Below are 17,310 nucleotides of genomic sequence, written 5' to 3' on the forward strand. Positions count from 1 at the left end.
CGAATAACTCCAGCATGCCTATTTTTATATCCAGATAATTAACAGCAACTTCCATCCACAGTAACTTACTGGCACAAGAAAGGGACAGTCATCTGCTCGGCACAGTTTTGTCACACAGTGAAGGAAGACCGTAGACATCTTCTGGTTCTTGTGCTTCACAAAGCGAAACACCTCGAAGGAAAACCGACCCATTTGGCTCTTGCCATTTTCAATTATAGTTGTCTGCGGGTCCTTGTCACAACTAGTTTTTGTAGAAGAGATTAAAACTAGAATGAGCAGCTATATGATTAGAATTTTGATGATCTTAGCTGAGAACAAGGTAACTTAAGCAGGAGTTTCAACACTTTAACTCCTTGAAAAAGAACACAGTGCCCTGGTGTCCAACATGGGTAGCCACAATCTGCCTGTTAGGCTCCATAACCCTGTGCTGAAATCATTCCTACAGAAACACTGTGTTTTGTTTTGCCGCATCACAGCTATGAGCAAGGTACCATTTAATTCCAATGCCCAAAGAAACTTGAGACCTGAAGCAAAAAGTAATCAAGTATGCTAACTAGTATAGACAGGTAAGTCCAATTGAGGACAGTATCTCTCTAGCAACCGTCACTGATAAGATTTAATCTGAGATACTGCCAAGATGTTTTTCAAAGTTCCAATTCAAATAAATGTTATTACTGAGAGGAGAAGCAGGAGCAGCTATTTATCTTTAATCATTTGCTTAACTGCTTTCCTGAACTGGAGTCCATGATATTTTATATCACTGTCAACAACCACAGGGGTACCTTTGGTAAAATAAAGGCCAGTTTAGCAATTCAGTTTGAGTGTTTATGGTATCTATCACGGAGCCATTTTAGATATACGCTTCTTTACCTTCAGAATTCTTGCTACCTTGCACTTGCTTCTCCATTTCTGTTCACAAACAAGATAAGTCCTGACATGTTACCTGTAAGCCCAGCCCTCAGTCCTCCCTGTGAATATTTCTTATGGTTTCCAGGCATTTTAGAACATCACTATGGGAGAGATTAAACTGTCTTTTTTTTTAAAGGAAGATCCCACAAAATATTGGGTTCGCACAGGACCTACCTGAAAAAAAGATCGTATCGAAGATCATCACTAGGATTACCAGATGGCGTGGTGTAACAGTAGTCCATCAAAACATTCCACCTGCACAGGGAGCAGAGCGATAGATGAGAAGAACTAGCTGTGTAAAAGTAGAGCTGGAGACTGAGTGAGATAAGATTAAAAGATAGTACAGGTGTACAAACTGATAACACAGGCTGTCACATTGGAGCCAAGTTACTGTATTTAACAAGACACATACAAGTCATCCTGCATTACCAATACATCAGTTATTTCTTCACATGACTTAGAAAACTAAACAGCACCATATAGCAGCAGAACTGTATAAATCAAATAACTCAGTTTCATGCAAGTCAACCACCATACCAACAAACATTGTATACCTCTCCTCAGAAGTCAAGGTGACATGGGACTAGAGATCAAAAACATGCCACTTTTAAAAGCCGTGGAGTTTCTCATTTGAGCTTACAGAGGCCCTTTCTTAAATAATAGCAATATAGAATTTAAAGTATAATACAGGAAAACTTTCATAATGAGGACAGCAGCAAGATATGCATTCATCATCAAGGATCTGATACCCTCCAGATGAGGGCAGTGTCTATCAAACACCAACCACTATTCCAGCATACAAAAGGCTATGAAGAAAGACAGTTGCTTCTGAACTAGATAATTTTGAAGCACCAAGAGCTGAATAGCAAGCAAGGCAAGAAATAGCATCCTTTATGGTACCTGCCATCAAGGTTGGTTGCTCTTACAGCTGCATATATTTTTGTTTTCAAAGGCAAACCTGTACTTGGGATAAGGAGCTGCTGGCTGTAGGTTGAATCCTGGAAAACAAACACAGCTTTAGTGTACCAGAAATCTCACAGTAACAGTCCATCTGCATCCAGAGACTGAATTCCCATCTAATTTTTCTTACCCTTCTATGCAGGACAGTCATTTACTTTGTCCTCCATAAGGGAAGAAGCAAAAAGCAGTGCCAGAGCATTTGCCTACAAGTTTGTCTGTAAACAATGCTTAACTATCTTTATCCTATGCAACTACTCTAGGGCATCTATTTATGACTTTATGAAGTGGTTGGGCTGGCAATTAAAGGAAAGGTATCATCCATTGACACCTCGATATTTCTCTCAGTGCCTACAAGTAAATGTAGCAGCTACTGTGGTTTTCTAAAGGAGGAGCTTAACTAAGTTGTCAATGCATTCTTTCCCACGGAAATTTGTTAAGGTTATTTGATTTAGTGGAGATAGCGATACCACCAGGTTTTATATATCTTAAGCTGTAGTCAAGGAGAACAAACACATTCTAATATCAAAAAATGTTTCCTACAGTAGTTTCAAGAAAGCTGTATATAACATAAAATTTGAGAATCCGCCATATACAGCTACATAGATATAGCTGTTTTACAGGTTCCTTGTTCAAAGGCTGAACCATTAATGTCACTTTAGCAATGATTCTGTGAAACAGATCTGACTGACAGATGCCAATTCAGCATATCACAACGCACTTATAGGTAGCATCACCTAGGTCAAATAGGTTGCTAATCCAGGAAGCACGGGAACCTAGCATGTTGGGACCTCTTGTGAGAGGTCAAAACACTCAATACGTTAGAAAACTTCTGTTGAACAGAATTTTGACCAGGTTCAGGGTGGCAAGCAAAGCCAAGGGCAACAGCTGACAGCAACAAGAAAGATTAAGCACATAGATCAAGTATTCTTTCAGAGGGAACAATGCACAGTACACTTAATATTCGATCCCTGCAGCATTAGAGGCCTTGGGAGATATACATGCACACACAGACCTGCTCTGTGACATACACAAAGCAAGTCCTTGAAGCTCCATTGGAGTGAGATCAGCCAAGTTTGCCTTCATTAAAATTAAGTATACATTTGTCCTAAATGTAACTGTCACATTTTGCAAATTGATTAAAAGTCTACAGTAAGTCTCTCGTTATTACATTTCATACTTCTTAATTTATTAAAGAGCAGCTTTTATTCATTTCAACAGACAGGAAGGCCAAAATCACATAGCCACTCAGGGTCTGCAAAAGCCGATTAAACATTTTGCCATTAAACTATTCCTGGGTCTATCATAGTGCCTTCTCTTGCTTTTACTAATGATAGTACATACTAATGCCACAAAGTAAGTGTAAACACTGTGTGAGGGAAGATGGAGGTGAACTGAGAAGAAGAGTTAACGTTTGGAAATAACACTACAACTAAAGCTTGAAACTATGGCTGCTCACAGTCAAGACCCACATCTTTACATAATCTCTCACCTATATCAAGGGTGGACAGGAATCTAGAGGTCCCTCACAAAACCAGGACTCTAACAGGGACCAAGTGAGCCCAGAGGGTCAGAGGTCATGAGACAATGGCTGTCACAAGAGGCACACCCAAACAGGCAGACTACAGGCAATGCACAATACACTCAGCCCTAGGATGTGAACAAGAAGGGCACATCCATCACTTGAATCTGCCAGCTGCAGCAGTATTATTTATTCTAGTGCTGTTCAGTAGCACGAGTAATATTGACTGAAATCAGAAGGATAAGACACCACTGTTCATGGTTGATTTGTAAACGCACTGGTGTAGGGAGGATTAAAGTCCATCTTGGCATGTAGTATTTGAGGGAAAAATGTGCCTGTTACAAGCATCGACAGCATTTATACCTGACTGTATGCAGAACTGGGCCCTGAAAGGCAGCAAGCGTGGTGGGCAAAGCCTGGCCTGACTGAGAAATTTGGCTTCACCCTGTGCAATCTTTTTGGTCACAGGTTTATTTAAAAATGAAAGAAGTATAATCTTCATTTTAACAGATTATAAGTTGTTATTTGGAGCTCTGTTCTGCCAAACAAATATTTTTTTTTTTTTTTAGACATGCCTTTGGAAAATGTTCTGTTACAATATTTATAGCTCATTATGTTCAAAGCATATAGCATTGACTTTTAAATCAGTTGCATGAATTATAACTCAGAGTCATGACGGCATGAATAATAATGCAAAAAAATGAGATTCATCATTTACAAAAACGCTTGATAGATTGAAAATTTGATATTTAAATTAGGTATTCGAAATGTATGAATAAAAATTTTAATCAATATGAAAATATCATTTCAGGAACTAATGTTAAGTAGATATCTGTGCATTTTTCCTGTTTTACTGTCACCATCCGTATTTACATAGTAAAAGCTTTTACAATAATGCATATTGAAGTTAAATTATCTAAAACATAAGGGAGAAGTGTTAGTTGAAAGCTGCTAAAATTATTAACCCTTAAAACCTTGAAAGTTCACATGATGAGGCAACAAGGGCAGCAGGCTATAGATTTGGAAAAAGTCCCACATCCCTCACTACAAAGATGATCAAAACACACTGATGAGGCTTGAACATAAAAACAGCACAGCAAAAGTATTATAGTTTATTGCTAAGGGAGCAGATACGGAATATTTTTACAGAATTCTATAGAGTACTCTCTGTATAGGTATGTTGTACTCATACACACATATACACACATATGTATAGTAATAGGTACACACAACAAACATAACAAATGCAAACACAAGCATGCACTCCAGAATATGATTATTATTACTACAACTGATTATTCACATGTCATTACAACCTGAAAGCAGAACTGTAAGTCGAGGAACTGTATAAATACAGGACAAAAATACTTTGTGTGTGTGTCCTCAAAGACCAGCCATACAGACACAGGACAAAAGGTACATGCAAAGAAAAAGGAGAACAGAACTCAGATGAAAGATGCCTAGATGAAAGGTCTGGTTTATGGAAGGAGTGGGAAAGGAATAGCAAATAATAAAGAAGAGTCTATACTTTTCTTTGCTAATCCAGCTTGTACCCACATAATGCAGAGATGAATCTAGTCCAGATCATATTACTGTATTTTATACTCACATTGTAAAGCAACAAATTCAAAGTGCTGATAAATGTACCATTGTTCTCTCTTACAGAAATAGCAGCTGATGACCTACAACAGAACCAGAAACCAAAAACCTCATGAGGAAAGATTTCTTATTTCTGTATTTACACACTTCAGTGTTTTTAATAGTTAAAAAATTCCTTGAATCATATCACAGAGTTAATTTATGTATTGGGGTTATAAACTTCAGAAACAGGAATTTATAGTGGAAACATTGACAGGACTTCAACTATGCAGAAAGTAATGGATACTGTTGAAAACATCAATCAGAAAAATAATTAGCAGAGAGGCAAAGTGACAAAAAGGAACCCACTATTCACGATGTACAAGGTTTATTCATGGAAATGCTTTCTTTTATACTCTATATTCACATGATTACAAACTATTTCATGAAGAATTTCCAATTTTTTGCTGCCAATATATTGTTATCAGAACACTTGAATTTTAAGGTAAGTTTTATATTAAAAACTATGTTATCTCATGCAATGAGATATAGAATTTTCTTTTCCTTTGCATGACCTCTTCTTTCAGTGCTTTTTTCCTTTCCCTTTACTCTTGCACAGCTGAAACATTCTGTTGACACTACTGCTACGGCGTGCATATATTTAAGTATACATGCATACATAAATGTACATAAAGTCTTACAAATACATGGGAATGAAACACACAGAAATGAAAAACACACTTACGAAGCAAGCTGGGTATTGTTAACCAAGTATTCCAGTGGATAGCTACAGCTAAATTTGTACAGAAGCCCAGGCAAATAGCTGATAATCGTTGGTGGGTCTGGTGTATCAATATAGCCTGAAACGTTACCTATCTGCACCACTGAGGTATTTCCATAAGCATTGATACCTCGAGCTGAGGATACCTGTTGAGGAAGACAGAAAATGACATTTATCAGAAAGTTAACAGTGGAACAATAGAAATCTGTGGACACTGGTGCTTTAGCTCATAATTTAACCAGAGATATCTTCAGGGAATCCTTCAGAAGTTAATCTAGTTTAATAACATGTTCCCTGTGTTCTGTTTTTCACCTTTCCAAAATTGTGCATATACAGTTCACAAACAATATCACTGTTTTTAAAACACAGACTTGAGTAACATTTGAAAGAAAACTGATGAATCGTGGAAGCACTGTTTGGTACTAGGTGTAATCACAGAATCATATAAGGAAAGGACCTTAAAGATCATTTAGTTCCAATGCCCCTGCCATGGGCACAGACATGTCTTACTAGACCAGGCTGCCCAAGGCCCCATCCGATGTGGCCTTGAACACCTCCAGGGATGGGGCATCCACAGCTTCCCTGGACAACCTGTGCCAGTGCTTCATCATTCTCATTGTGAAGAAATTCTTCCTAATGTCTAGTCTAAATCTGCCCCTCTTCAATTTGTACCCACTGCCTCTTTTCCTGTCACTACAAGCCTTTGTGAACAGCCCCTCTCCAGCTTTCCTGTAGCGCCTTCAGGTACTGGAAGGTCGCTATAAGATCTCTTCAGAACCTCTCTTCTCCAGGCTGAACAACCCCAACTCTCTCAGTCTGTCTTACTTCTTTTCTGAGCATTCCCAGTGAATTCACATGACTTACTGGGAAATACTGAAGGAGCTTCTCTATAACTGTTAAAAATATTATCTTAAAATGAGCTTCCATATGCAATAATAATGTCAATATGCAAGCAATTTCATTCACAGAAAAAAAACTCAGTCACACTTGAGCTTTGCTTTTGACACATCAAAACAAATGTATTTTATAAGCAGATACGAGCCAAATAGCTGAACTTTGTCTGTGTTTTTTGTCTACATATATCTAAATCTGAATTACAAACTATGTGCAAAGAAACACTGTCAGAAATGTAAGAACTGAAAAATAACACAACCTTAATGGCAATGCAACCTTAATTCAGTCCCTGGACATGCACTGTCTTGTGTTGCTCTGGATCACAGTGTGCAGAGCCACAAATAACATACAGCTCTCCAGAAAACTGAAAGACACCCTTTCCTCCTTACAGAAGCCCAGTCTCATTCCATTTCTAGCTACCAGTCTGAATAAGGGAGTGGTTTTGAAACAGCACGTAAGTGTCACAAATTACTTTCTCAGCAGTCACATACACAATAGGGCAAATTAATATGGCACTGGACTTCCACTGCAGCATTTCTTTTGTATAAGCATTTTAGCAAAACAGATTATTTCAATAGCTTTAGAATACACCGTTTCTTGAAGAGGTATTTCATTATGGAAGAATCATCCTGAGGTGTGTTCGATTTGTGACATTTTGCACTTAGTAGCAGAGAATACATAGCAAGTATTTTGATTTCTTTGGCTACAGAAAAAAAAGCTAGAAGACAGATGCGGCCACACACTTTGACAATAGTATACCTAATCATTTGCCAAATGGCAGGAAAATTCTGAAAATCAGTTTTCCTAGGATCTATTCGTGGCCTACAAAACACAGGCTAGAGCACTAAGGTAATACAGCCAACCACAACTCTCTTTATCTTCCTCACCAAAACATCCCCCCCCCAAAAAAAGTTGTGTCTACCATATTATAGAAAGACCTGGGTTTTACCCAAGTTCTTCATGAGTTGTTGTCTTTCCTTTTCTTTTATTGAAAATAAGTTTGAAGGTCTTTGCTGTGAAACACAGCCAAGAAATGCATGAGATTGTATTACTCCAGTGTGGGGAACGTGATAAGAAATGCTCCCTTCTCCTTTACTCTCTTTGTGGCACAGCATACATAAACTGAGAGAGGATAAGGGGAATTTTTTTGCTATATTTTTAGCAGCTGCTACTTTGACTTTGCATCTTGTACAGCCTTGTGAGGGGCTTCATGGGGAGTTCCAATTATTTGGACTTTTCTAAAAAAACCCAAACCATCAAGCTCTTACCACTATTATCAAATAGCAAGTTCAGGGAGTTTACAATGTGACCAGTTCCACAGGGTCAGGAAAAAGTTGCTTCATGGCAAATCCTTCTACTGTAAGCAAAACTTAAGGCATGTTCAGCAAGAGTTTTAAAAATGGTTTGGAAAAATATTTTTCCACAGGAAAAAAAATATTGAAATGGAAAATATACTTTTAATCAGAGGACAAATGTGTATTCCACCACATTTTCTCATCAGTAATCAAGATTATGAATTACAGACTTTCTCTGGTTTTCTTTCATGTATGCAATATATAGCTAGATGAAAAAGACAATGTAACAATTATCTGTAAGATACAATGCTGTTAAGGCCATTTACTTGATCCTATGCATAAACAGCTATACTACTATTTCACTTTGACCTTATCTTACCACTAAGGTGTTTCCACAGGATTCCAAAGTACTGAGATTGATGATGAAAATGACTACTGCTGGAAAGGTGTTGTTATTGATGAAACCCCTGCAGTGGGCATCCCCATGTTTCCCATTCAGTGCCAGATCTGTCTCAGAATAACCAGAGAAAAGAACTGTGCAAAAATTTATCTTCATAGTAATTGTCTGTACTCCACAGAAAACATTGATATCTCGTTCAGCTGCAAGAAAAATACAGGAAAAGACATTGTAAGATGTATTTCAACTAATCTCCATATAATTATTGTAGCAGTCTAGTATTATAACTTTTGATCAAACCTATTTTTAGACCCCAGTCACAGCGCAATATTGGAATATAAGGGCCAGAATTGCTTTATTCTGAAGAACATTTTTGACTCTGCTTCACTAAAAAGAAAACAAGAATTAATATGGTAACACAGTCTACCACGCAACAAAACCACTATTTCCAATTTCCCCAGCAAAATATTTGGTAACACATTCATTAACTGAAGTATTGCAACAAAGTGGAAAATGGCAAGTGGTTAAATATTTGGAATCTGATTAAACAGTCCCCTTCTGGAACAGAAATTTCCAACAATTTTGAGAATCTCAGGCTGCTGAGCTCTACTTTCCAGCCCACTCTGGCATGGAAGTTCAGGTGTGCTTGTCTGAGGTTGTCAGGAGTCCATTTTGTATGAGACCTCATGCTCAGGCTGTGCAGACTTTAAAGTACAATCAATAGTATATCAGAGCAATTTATTATGATATCTTTAGAGCTCAGGGTTTTTTTAAGAACCATCAACTTTAGCTTTAATGAAAAATCTGTTGGCTCTTGAAAGACAATGATCGATACTAAAAAGCATCTTGTAATCTGTCATTCAGACAGATTATGACAATACAAAAGGCCTAGAAAACAGCAATTGTTACAACTGATCAATCTTTGAACAGCAGCAAAACACCTTCTTGGATGAATTTGACCCTTTTTTCAAAAGTTCTGAGGATTTTTTATGTACTTCAATGGAAGAGCACCAGGTTAGGATATAGTCACAAGTAACTGTTTTGCTTTAGAGCAATAACAGTTTTCTATAAACTCTTTTCTGCCTATAGATGACTAGGGGGATTATTATTTTTTTTTTGCCCTAGTGCTTTATAAAAAGACATACTACATTGTCTTAAATTCAGATATTACTCCTTCATATAACAACTCATTTATTACATCTGCTTAAAGATTAAGTGCTATTAAAAATTGCAGAGCAACTTGAGTCGATATTATACCATTAAGCCTGCTGAAATGAATTGTTTCACTGCATTGTCACAACAGAGAGGAAATGAAATCTCTATTACAATGAACTAGCTCTTCCCCCATGGTACAGCAGCACAAGCAGTTTAATTTAGACAGTTTAATGGTGGCTCTAAAGCCAAAACAATCAAGTGCAGGAAATAACAAGCTAAACTCAGTCCTGAGATAATGCGGTGATAAACGTTACTCACTGGGTGTAAATTTGGGCAGAAAGGCACCAGAGGCAAGACAGGAGATGAAGTGATTCGGCATGAAATTCTCCTGATTTGTATATATACATAATTCCGCTAACATAACATACAATGACAAAGAGGAAGCATGCCTTAGTATTCACTACATGAGGACCGTTATGATCCATTTAATGGGTATACTAAGGCAGAGGCAATAGTACAAAAAGGCAAATGGCAAAGTGCGTCTTTACATTTATTTGGACCAATGCAGTCAGATCGTAACAAATTGCAGGATATAATATAAAGTAGCTCAGTTAATTTTATAACTCACTTCAAGCCTTTTAGAAAGCAGGATATTACTTCACCTGTTAAGATACCATTATGACTTGCAAAATTCTCTTTTGACACTAAGGGAAATATGAACATACAGTACGAAAACAACATTTGTGCTACCCAGGAGGATACATGACCTTTCCAGGCTGAATCTTTTCTTCCCACTATTCTACAAGGAAGTATTATTGCCAAATTACTCCACTCTGGAATTAAGACAGAAATTAATCTGAAGCCAGGTACAAACAGATACTAATGTTCCTTTAGATGCAAAACATTGACCTCATTTCTTGTGAATTCAGAAAGGTAAATATTATTCCTGTATATGTGTAAGTTTAAACAAAAAGTATTACTATTCTTGCAGTAAAAGCTTCAGCTTTCTTAGTAAGAGAGGAGCAATGGTTTGAAGGCTAGGTCACCCAGCTGATGGAACCTTAAATATAAGGACCTCTTTGTCACTGAGTTTCCACACAGACAAAGCGTTTGGCCTCTTTCTGATTCAAATCAGACAATCTTACCTATAGTCAACAGTACTCACAGGGATGTCACATACAAAACAGTAAAGCTCAAGAGGTACATAGATACTACAGAAACAGAGACCATCTTGAATCAAGGACAGACCCATGGAAACAGGAGTCAAATGCTGACAGTGCCACTGTCAACTTCTGCTCTAGTATACTTCCATACATTGCCAAGACTCACCCCAGAGCAGACAGCAAAAAAACCTGCAGAGGGCAAGTTTACCACAGAACACCATTGACAAAAAAACGTTCCATCAGAAGAGGTGTGCAAAACCATTTATAGTTTAAAACCAGCTTCTCTGCATGAGCTGCCTCTTTGATCAAATCACTGCTTTGACAGTGAATTAAAATGCATATTGTACGTGGGGAAAGCTGCAATATTTTCTTGGCTTATACTAAGTTCTCAGTACATACTTACAGTAAAAATTCACTGAATCAAAACTGTGCTTTTCCCATCTAGAGACAGACAGACTGCTATGGTTCCATCCCCCAAGAGCCCTCTAAATGCCATGTTTTACTGCAATGCAGAACTAAAGCTTTATTCTCTAGGCAACTCTGAATGATGGCAGGACCTGACCTTATTACATGCTCTCTAGGACACGTCTAGTTTTTGGTATAAAAAGTCACACAGAATTTTCAGTCTACCAAATATGGGGTTTTTTTCTTCATCCCTGCTGACCAACGTACACCTACACTCTAAAACAAACCTGCAAACTGCAGAAACAAAAGTCCTGCATGATTATTTATCATCCTATTTATGCAGCACCATCCCTATGCAAGAAGTCACCTAAGCAATGAATGATAAAACACAAACAAATGAAAAATGGATGAGCTCCAAGGTTCCTTTAGGAAGGCCTAATTTCTCATCTTTGCTGAAGACAACTTCTGTTCTTCACAGCATTTAAAGAAAAAGAGCAAACAACTTCAAAACTTAATGACTTCTCTGGTATCTGTACACCACAGACCTCAGCAAGAAAACCCATTCTCACCCCATGTTTGGAATTTCAGCTGACAACAACGAAGATTTCTTATGTGTGAACAAATGAGGAGCCAGAAGAAAGCCTATCTATAACCAGGCTCTGTGAGCAGCATCTCAGCCTGGAGAGATACTTGTTTTGAAATGCTCTCCTTTTGACCTCTGTCTCTCACCACTGCTTTCTCATTCAAACTCTGAAGGCAGTGGTGCCAGCATTCTCAAAGCCACAGTCTGAGTCAAGCACTGGGGAGGCAGGTGTAGCAAGAGTGAGCCTCTTCTCCCTGCAGAGGCTCTCACCCACATCTTCTGCGATTCTCAAACCCAGAAAACAGAGCTCCATCAGCCTCACTCAGCTCCACTAGCCCCAGCCTATTACATAGCAGCCTCTTCTGCTTACCAAAAATAATACCTGTCAGATTTGGGGACAAAGAGGTTTTCTGGGGTTTTTTACCTCTATTTCAAATGCTTGACTAACAAGTAGGATTATTTTTATTTCCTAGCTCTCAAAATCATCACTAAGACTGTTGATTAAATTCCAGCTTTTTAATCCTTAGTGCCTGAGTTCACAACAAGAAAGAGCAGGGCTCTACTGTCAACTCCTACTGTCAGTGCAGGGTCATTAGCACTTACTTGAAAAAAAACAACCCTGTTACTTGCAACCTAAACAGGTTTTCTCCAGAGTCCATGAGATCTGGCAGACATGGAACCTGATATGACCATTTTTATGAGGCAGAACTGGAGGAGGCCCCTAAACACCCACAATAAGACCTGGATTCAATTCATGGGTATTACACTGTAAATATAAAACTTCAGCACATGGTGCAAAAGATGACCAGAGAAAAATTTGAAAAGCATAGAAGTACAAATCTAAACTTCCCTGTAGCTGTTGCAATCCTCTCAAGAATCCTGAAAGAGAAAAACAATCACATGAAAAACTACCAAAGTTAGACCTGAGGGTGGGCAAAATTCATCCACACTTTTGATGAAAGTCTTTAAAACTTTTAACTAAGAAAGGGAATATAAAAGTAGCTTGTGAAATACTCAGTTAAGCAGTGATTCTGGTCAGCAGTGGAGACAAGATCTTCTTTGCATATCTTATTTCTCTTTGCATATTCACACTGACTATGTGAAAAAGGATCAAATTTGCTGTTGGTATTTACGTCAACAAAGCATGTAGCAATGTGGTGGTAACAGAGGAAAAAAATAAACAAACCGTAGGCTTTCTGCTGACTTAAGTTTAATAAAAGAACTCATCCTTCCTGAAAAAAGATCAAAACTATCACTATTCAGAAAGCAACAACACTGAAAGTTATTACAGCGTTGTACTATATTAAGAGTTCATCACTACACTGTTAATTACTACCTCAGAAACACAAGATGTGAGTGAGCCATTATTCAGAACCTTTCTTAATAATAATAATAATTATTATTATTCTGTCCAAGAAATAGGTGAAACAGGAAGGATAAGTAATGCAACAGAGACTAAAAGCATTCTTTAGCTGAGTAAACCCTGATATGCATCACGAAGACTGTAATTTCATTTCTATTTCTTATTGTATTAACAACTCCATATAGCTAATGTCTTGAAGATGACTTAATTCCCATTTTCTCACAGAGGCTGAGTGCACATCATAAATATATACAGTCCCATTGCTTCACCTGTCTCTAACAAAGCAGTTAATTTTGAAGTCAGGCACTAAATTTTGCCATCAACTTAGTTTTCCTCAAAAATAAATACATGTATTTCTTTATTTCACTGAAATGACATAATTATGTTCTCTTACCCAAATAAAACAGGAAAGAAAACCCAGTTAGAAGTTTCAGACTCTTAAATCTACAGAGAACATTTACAACATGACCTCTGGCGAATTTCTTGGACAGGCTAGGGGTCTGGCAAAAGCAGGTCAAACCCCACTGATGTGATGGGAATCGTATTCATTACTACCAGGCTGAGTTTGACCCGTCGTGCAATTAAGGAGAAAGAAAAGTGCAGGATCACAGGAGTTTCATTGTCACTGAGACAGTTAACAGTCATTTAATGTGGAGCCCTATCCCCAGGCTTCAGACAAATTTAAAGCTCTGTATTTAAAAATAAGCTCTGCTTTGAACCAAAACAATAAAGCAGCCATTAGAAAAAAGTCTATTAAACACTTACCAGGAAACCTGCTATGGAGGTTAGCATCACAGTTGTATCCATTGAACTGAGCAGTCACTGAAAGCACTTTAATCGTCAGCAGGAGCAGTAACCATACCTGTTCCATTGCAAAACCTAGCAAAACATTAGGTGGTTATTACACACATCTGTTCATTGTGTTAAAGATGCTTACTGCAGATATTTAACCACTCAGGAGCTGATGGTCTCCAGCAAAGGAATCAGGGATAAAGCTTACAAACTTATGAGAAAAAGGCCAAAGGCAGCAGGGCCCATTTCTCTACTTGTGAATAATGTGTAATTTCTTTTAACTTCTATAGCTTCTAATTATAAATTGGGGGGGGAGGGGTTGGGGAAGTGCTCAAGGATGCTATAAAAGAAAAGGAACAAAATCCCTAAAACATATTGATAGATTAGGATTGCTTAAATAATTAAGCTCCAACAGCATTTTGAAATTTGAGTGCAAAAAATCTTTGAGAAAGATGTCTTAAATAATATTTTTATTTTAGCTAAGTCCTTGAAAACATAAATGGTTTGCTGAACAATTCTCATGCTCAAGGTCCTAGAAAATCTAGTTCATATCTATTTACCAAAAATCTCTTCTTTGAAGCATGCATGCAATTGCATTGAGCTCACATTCAGAGGTGGTACAGAAACTTTTAGCTACTTGAATTTTATCTGGCAACCAGACCAGATGATAAGAACACATGCATTTTTAATGTCTTGAGTAATTATTCCTCTTAGGAGGAAAAAAGATGTAAATATGGTATTTAGAATAACCAAAAAGAACACCCAATTCATGCTTTTGTCAACAATATCTCAAAATATTGAGATTTTTGTCTATGAATCCAAGTGTTACTGATTTTTAATTTACTATCTCTTGTATATTTCATATTTACTATATTTTGTAATCTTAGAAAGTATCTCTTCTGACATGTACCTGAAATGCGTCAATGTTCTCCATTTGCTTAGACAGGAACTGAGTAATTCTAAGACTCAGAAGGTTTGTTTTCTTTAAGACTATTCATACTGAGATGCTGATCTTCACCTTTCTCCAAGTGGACATCAAAGAACATTTGTAAACTCCATAGACACGGCACACTTAAGTGCAGCCATATCTGGCATGGCAAGTAGCTGTCATGCACTGCTGAAAAGAGCTGGCAACAGCATATGGAGAGAATTTGAAACGGACCCTCACTCCTAACCGGATCTTTCACGGCTACACAGTGGTCTGAGCTAAAGTCTCCTCAAATTAACAGGTCTCAAACAGCACTCACACAGTACAAAAACCTGGGATTTAAAGCCTTGTGTTGAAAGACAGACCCATAGATGACAATCCCAAGACTGTCAGCAAACAAACCAACTACAACAAAGTACGGAGCCAAACTCTACTAAAAAGTTGAAGGATGTCCAAATATCTGGCCATTCACTTGTGTAATTCTGTTTGGAAGTACACAGAATAAAAATGGAGACTTGGAAATGCCAGCTTCCCACTGAGCATGCATGTTTTATAAGTCAGGTGTAACTTTTCCTATGATATCCAAATGCCCTGTCCCTGGAGGTGTTCAAGGCTTTGAGGAACTTAATCTAATGGAAGGTGTCCCGGCCTATGACAGGGGGCTAGAACTATATGATCTTTAAAGTCCCTTCCACCCCAAACCATCCTATGATTCATTCTGTGATTCTATGAAATCCCTGTGGTTTTGTGATCTACTCATCTTCTCCATTACTGCAGATGGAGAAGTAAGATAGTGGTTGGTTTGCTTGTTTACTATGAAAATTTGTACTTTATTTCTAAAGAAACATTTTTTTTCCCTTAGAATATTGACGTTTCTCCAGTGTAGTGGAGCCTCACCTCTGCTTGTACAAGAGTTACATCAATAACATAGCTATTACTGTTCTTTTGTATATGAGCTGGTTTCTGATGCCTATTAGAATGATATAAATCAAGGGTAATTTAGCAAGATCTAAATCTAACTTCAATTTTCTAACTGCCACAGTATTTTTTGCTACCAAAAAAAAAAACCTGTTGGAAAAGAATTTAATGAAAGATGACACTGACAAAGCTGTAGCTATTATTTTAGATGAAAAACAGAACTTGCAATAATATCTACAATTTTAATTATTAAACTTAACTCTGATGCTGTGTTTCAGAGGAAGAAGAGATGATTGCCAAGGAACAAAACTGAATTAAGACATTAAGTATTTATAGCATTGGCTGTCTAGCCATATTCAGAACAAGTTGTATTTTAACACAACCAATAATGTCCTGCTTTCTGGCTATTGACTCATCTACACATGGATCAACATGCAGATACACATCATCAGCTGAGCTGACTACTACTGATTTCAGTTAAGTTAGGAACATGCACTATTTTTCATTTCTCAAGAGAAGTGCAAGGCTAGAAAGCACCCTGAGAGGCCCCCCTTGCCTGTCTGCACAGCCCAGTGAGAATCAAAGCAGCCATTTCTGCTTTTCCACCCTTTTTTTTTACGGTCTTTGGCAATTCATTTATCAACAGAAATACCTAAAACTTCAGTCCCCCAAATATATAATGAATAGTAATCAAAAGATTTGGGCCATAATGACACTGCAAAATGTTTCATGCAATTATAAAAAAAGAAAACATAAAATTTTACCAAAATAGTAAAAATCATAATCTTATTTCCTGTACATGAATATGAAATGAAACTTCCATATACAAAAAAGGGAAGGTAGTATGGAAGTGTCAGAAATAAGGGGATGTATGAGCCAAGAGTCAACAAATTCATGTGGAAGATATTTGCCTTTTTTTTCTTTAACTTTGTATGCAATTCTTTAAGCTTTTTTCAAGGAATACAACTCTTAGTGCTTTCAAAAAAAACAAAAAAAGAGTGCTGCTTTGTTCTAGCAGCAAATATATTTGGCCGTTAAGAAGGTTTGCATGACTCTAAAGAAGCCAACACATACTGCAAGGGAAACGTGATCCTTTATACGAAACACTTAACTGACAAACTTACACCAGCTTTCACAGGTGTACCCAGAGTTCTCTCATATATTCTTCAGATCTCATCTCCATTTTTCTCTGCTGAGTATCTCCAAGGATCTTTGTAAAGTTTACATTATTTATCATGTTTTGTTTATGATACTTGCAGCGTAGTGCATAGTCTCACTGAAATCCCCTAATCACCTCAAAAAATCCTCACAGTCACTTAAATTTTACTTCCAAAAGTTTCTGCCTCCAGCCATCCACCTAGAGATCTCTTCCAAACAAGGTATGGTATTTCCTATTTAGCCAGGGAAAATGGTCTTTCCTTTGACTTGGGGGTAGAGGTAAAAAATCCACTTGCAGGACTTCCGCTAACATGTAAAGAAGTTAACATAACAACTATTTCAAGTATTACACAAACAAAAGAGCTCTGCAGGCCAGGTACAGACAAAGAGACAGAACAGGATTTAAAGGCCTACCAAACATGGTTAATAAAATCATTTCAGAGACCAAGTTTCTCATAGATTTATAAAACAATCAATTCAAATGAAAGCAGGCCAACATATCCAAGTTTCAA

General features: G+C 37.4%; 1 protein-coding gene across 5 annotated transcripts in view; it reads right to left on the minus strand.

Annotated features, from left to right (window-relative positions):
• ZPLD1 (zona pellucida like domain containing 1) overlaps positions 1-17,310 on the minus strand; it is a 159,792-nt gene that overhangs the window by 7,916 nt on the left and 134,566 nt on the right. For all 5 annotated transcript variants that reach the window (XM_054056175.1, XM_009555244.2, XM_054056176.1 and 2 more), the window contains 7 exons: positions 13,768-13,881; positions 8,316-8,536; positions 5,712-5,893; positions 4,998-5,070; positions 1,810-1,907; positions 1,084-1,164; positions 70-241 (listed from right to left, as the gene is read on the minus strand). In XM_054056175.1, the coding sequence (XP_053912150.1) occupies positions 70-241; positions 1,084-1,164; positions 1,810-1,907; positions 4,998-5,070; positions 5,712-5,893; positions 8,316-8,536; positions 13,768-13,881 (941 nt within the window). The remainder of the gene's footprint in view (positions 1-69; positions 242-1,083; positions 1,165-1,809; positions 1,908-4,997; positions 5,071-5,711; positions 5,894-8,315; positions 8,537-13,767; positions 13,882-17,310) is intronic.

This window comes from Cuculus canorus, chromosome 1 (genome assembly GCF_017976375.1).
Source record: "Cuculus canorus isolate bCucCan1 chromosome 1, bCucCan1.pri, whole genome shotgun sequence".
NCBI lineage: Eukaryota > Metazoa > Chordata > Aves > Cuculiformes > Cuculidae > Cuculus > Cuculus canorus.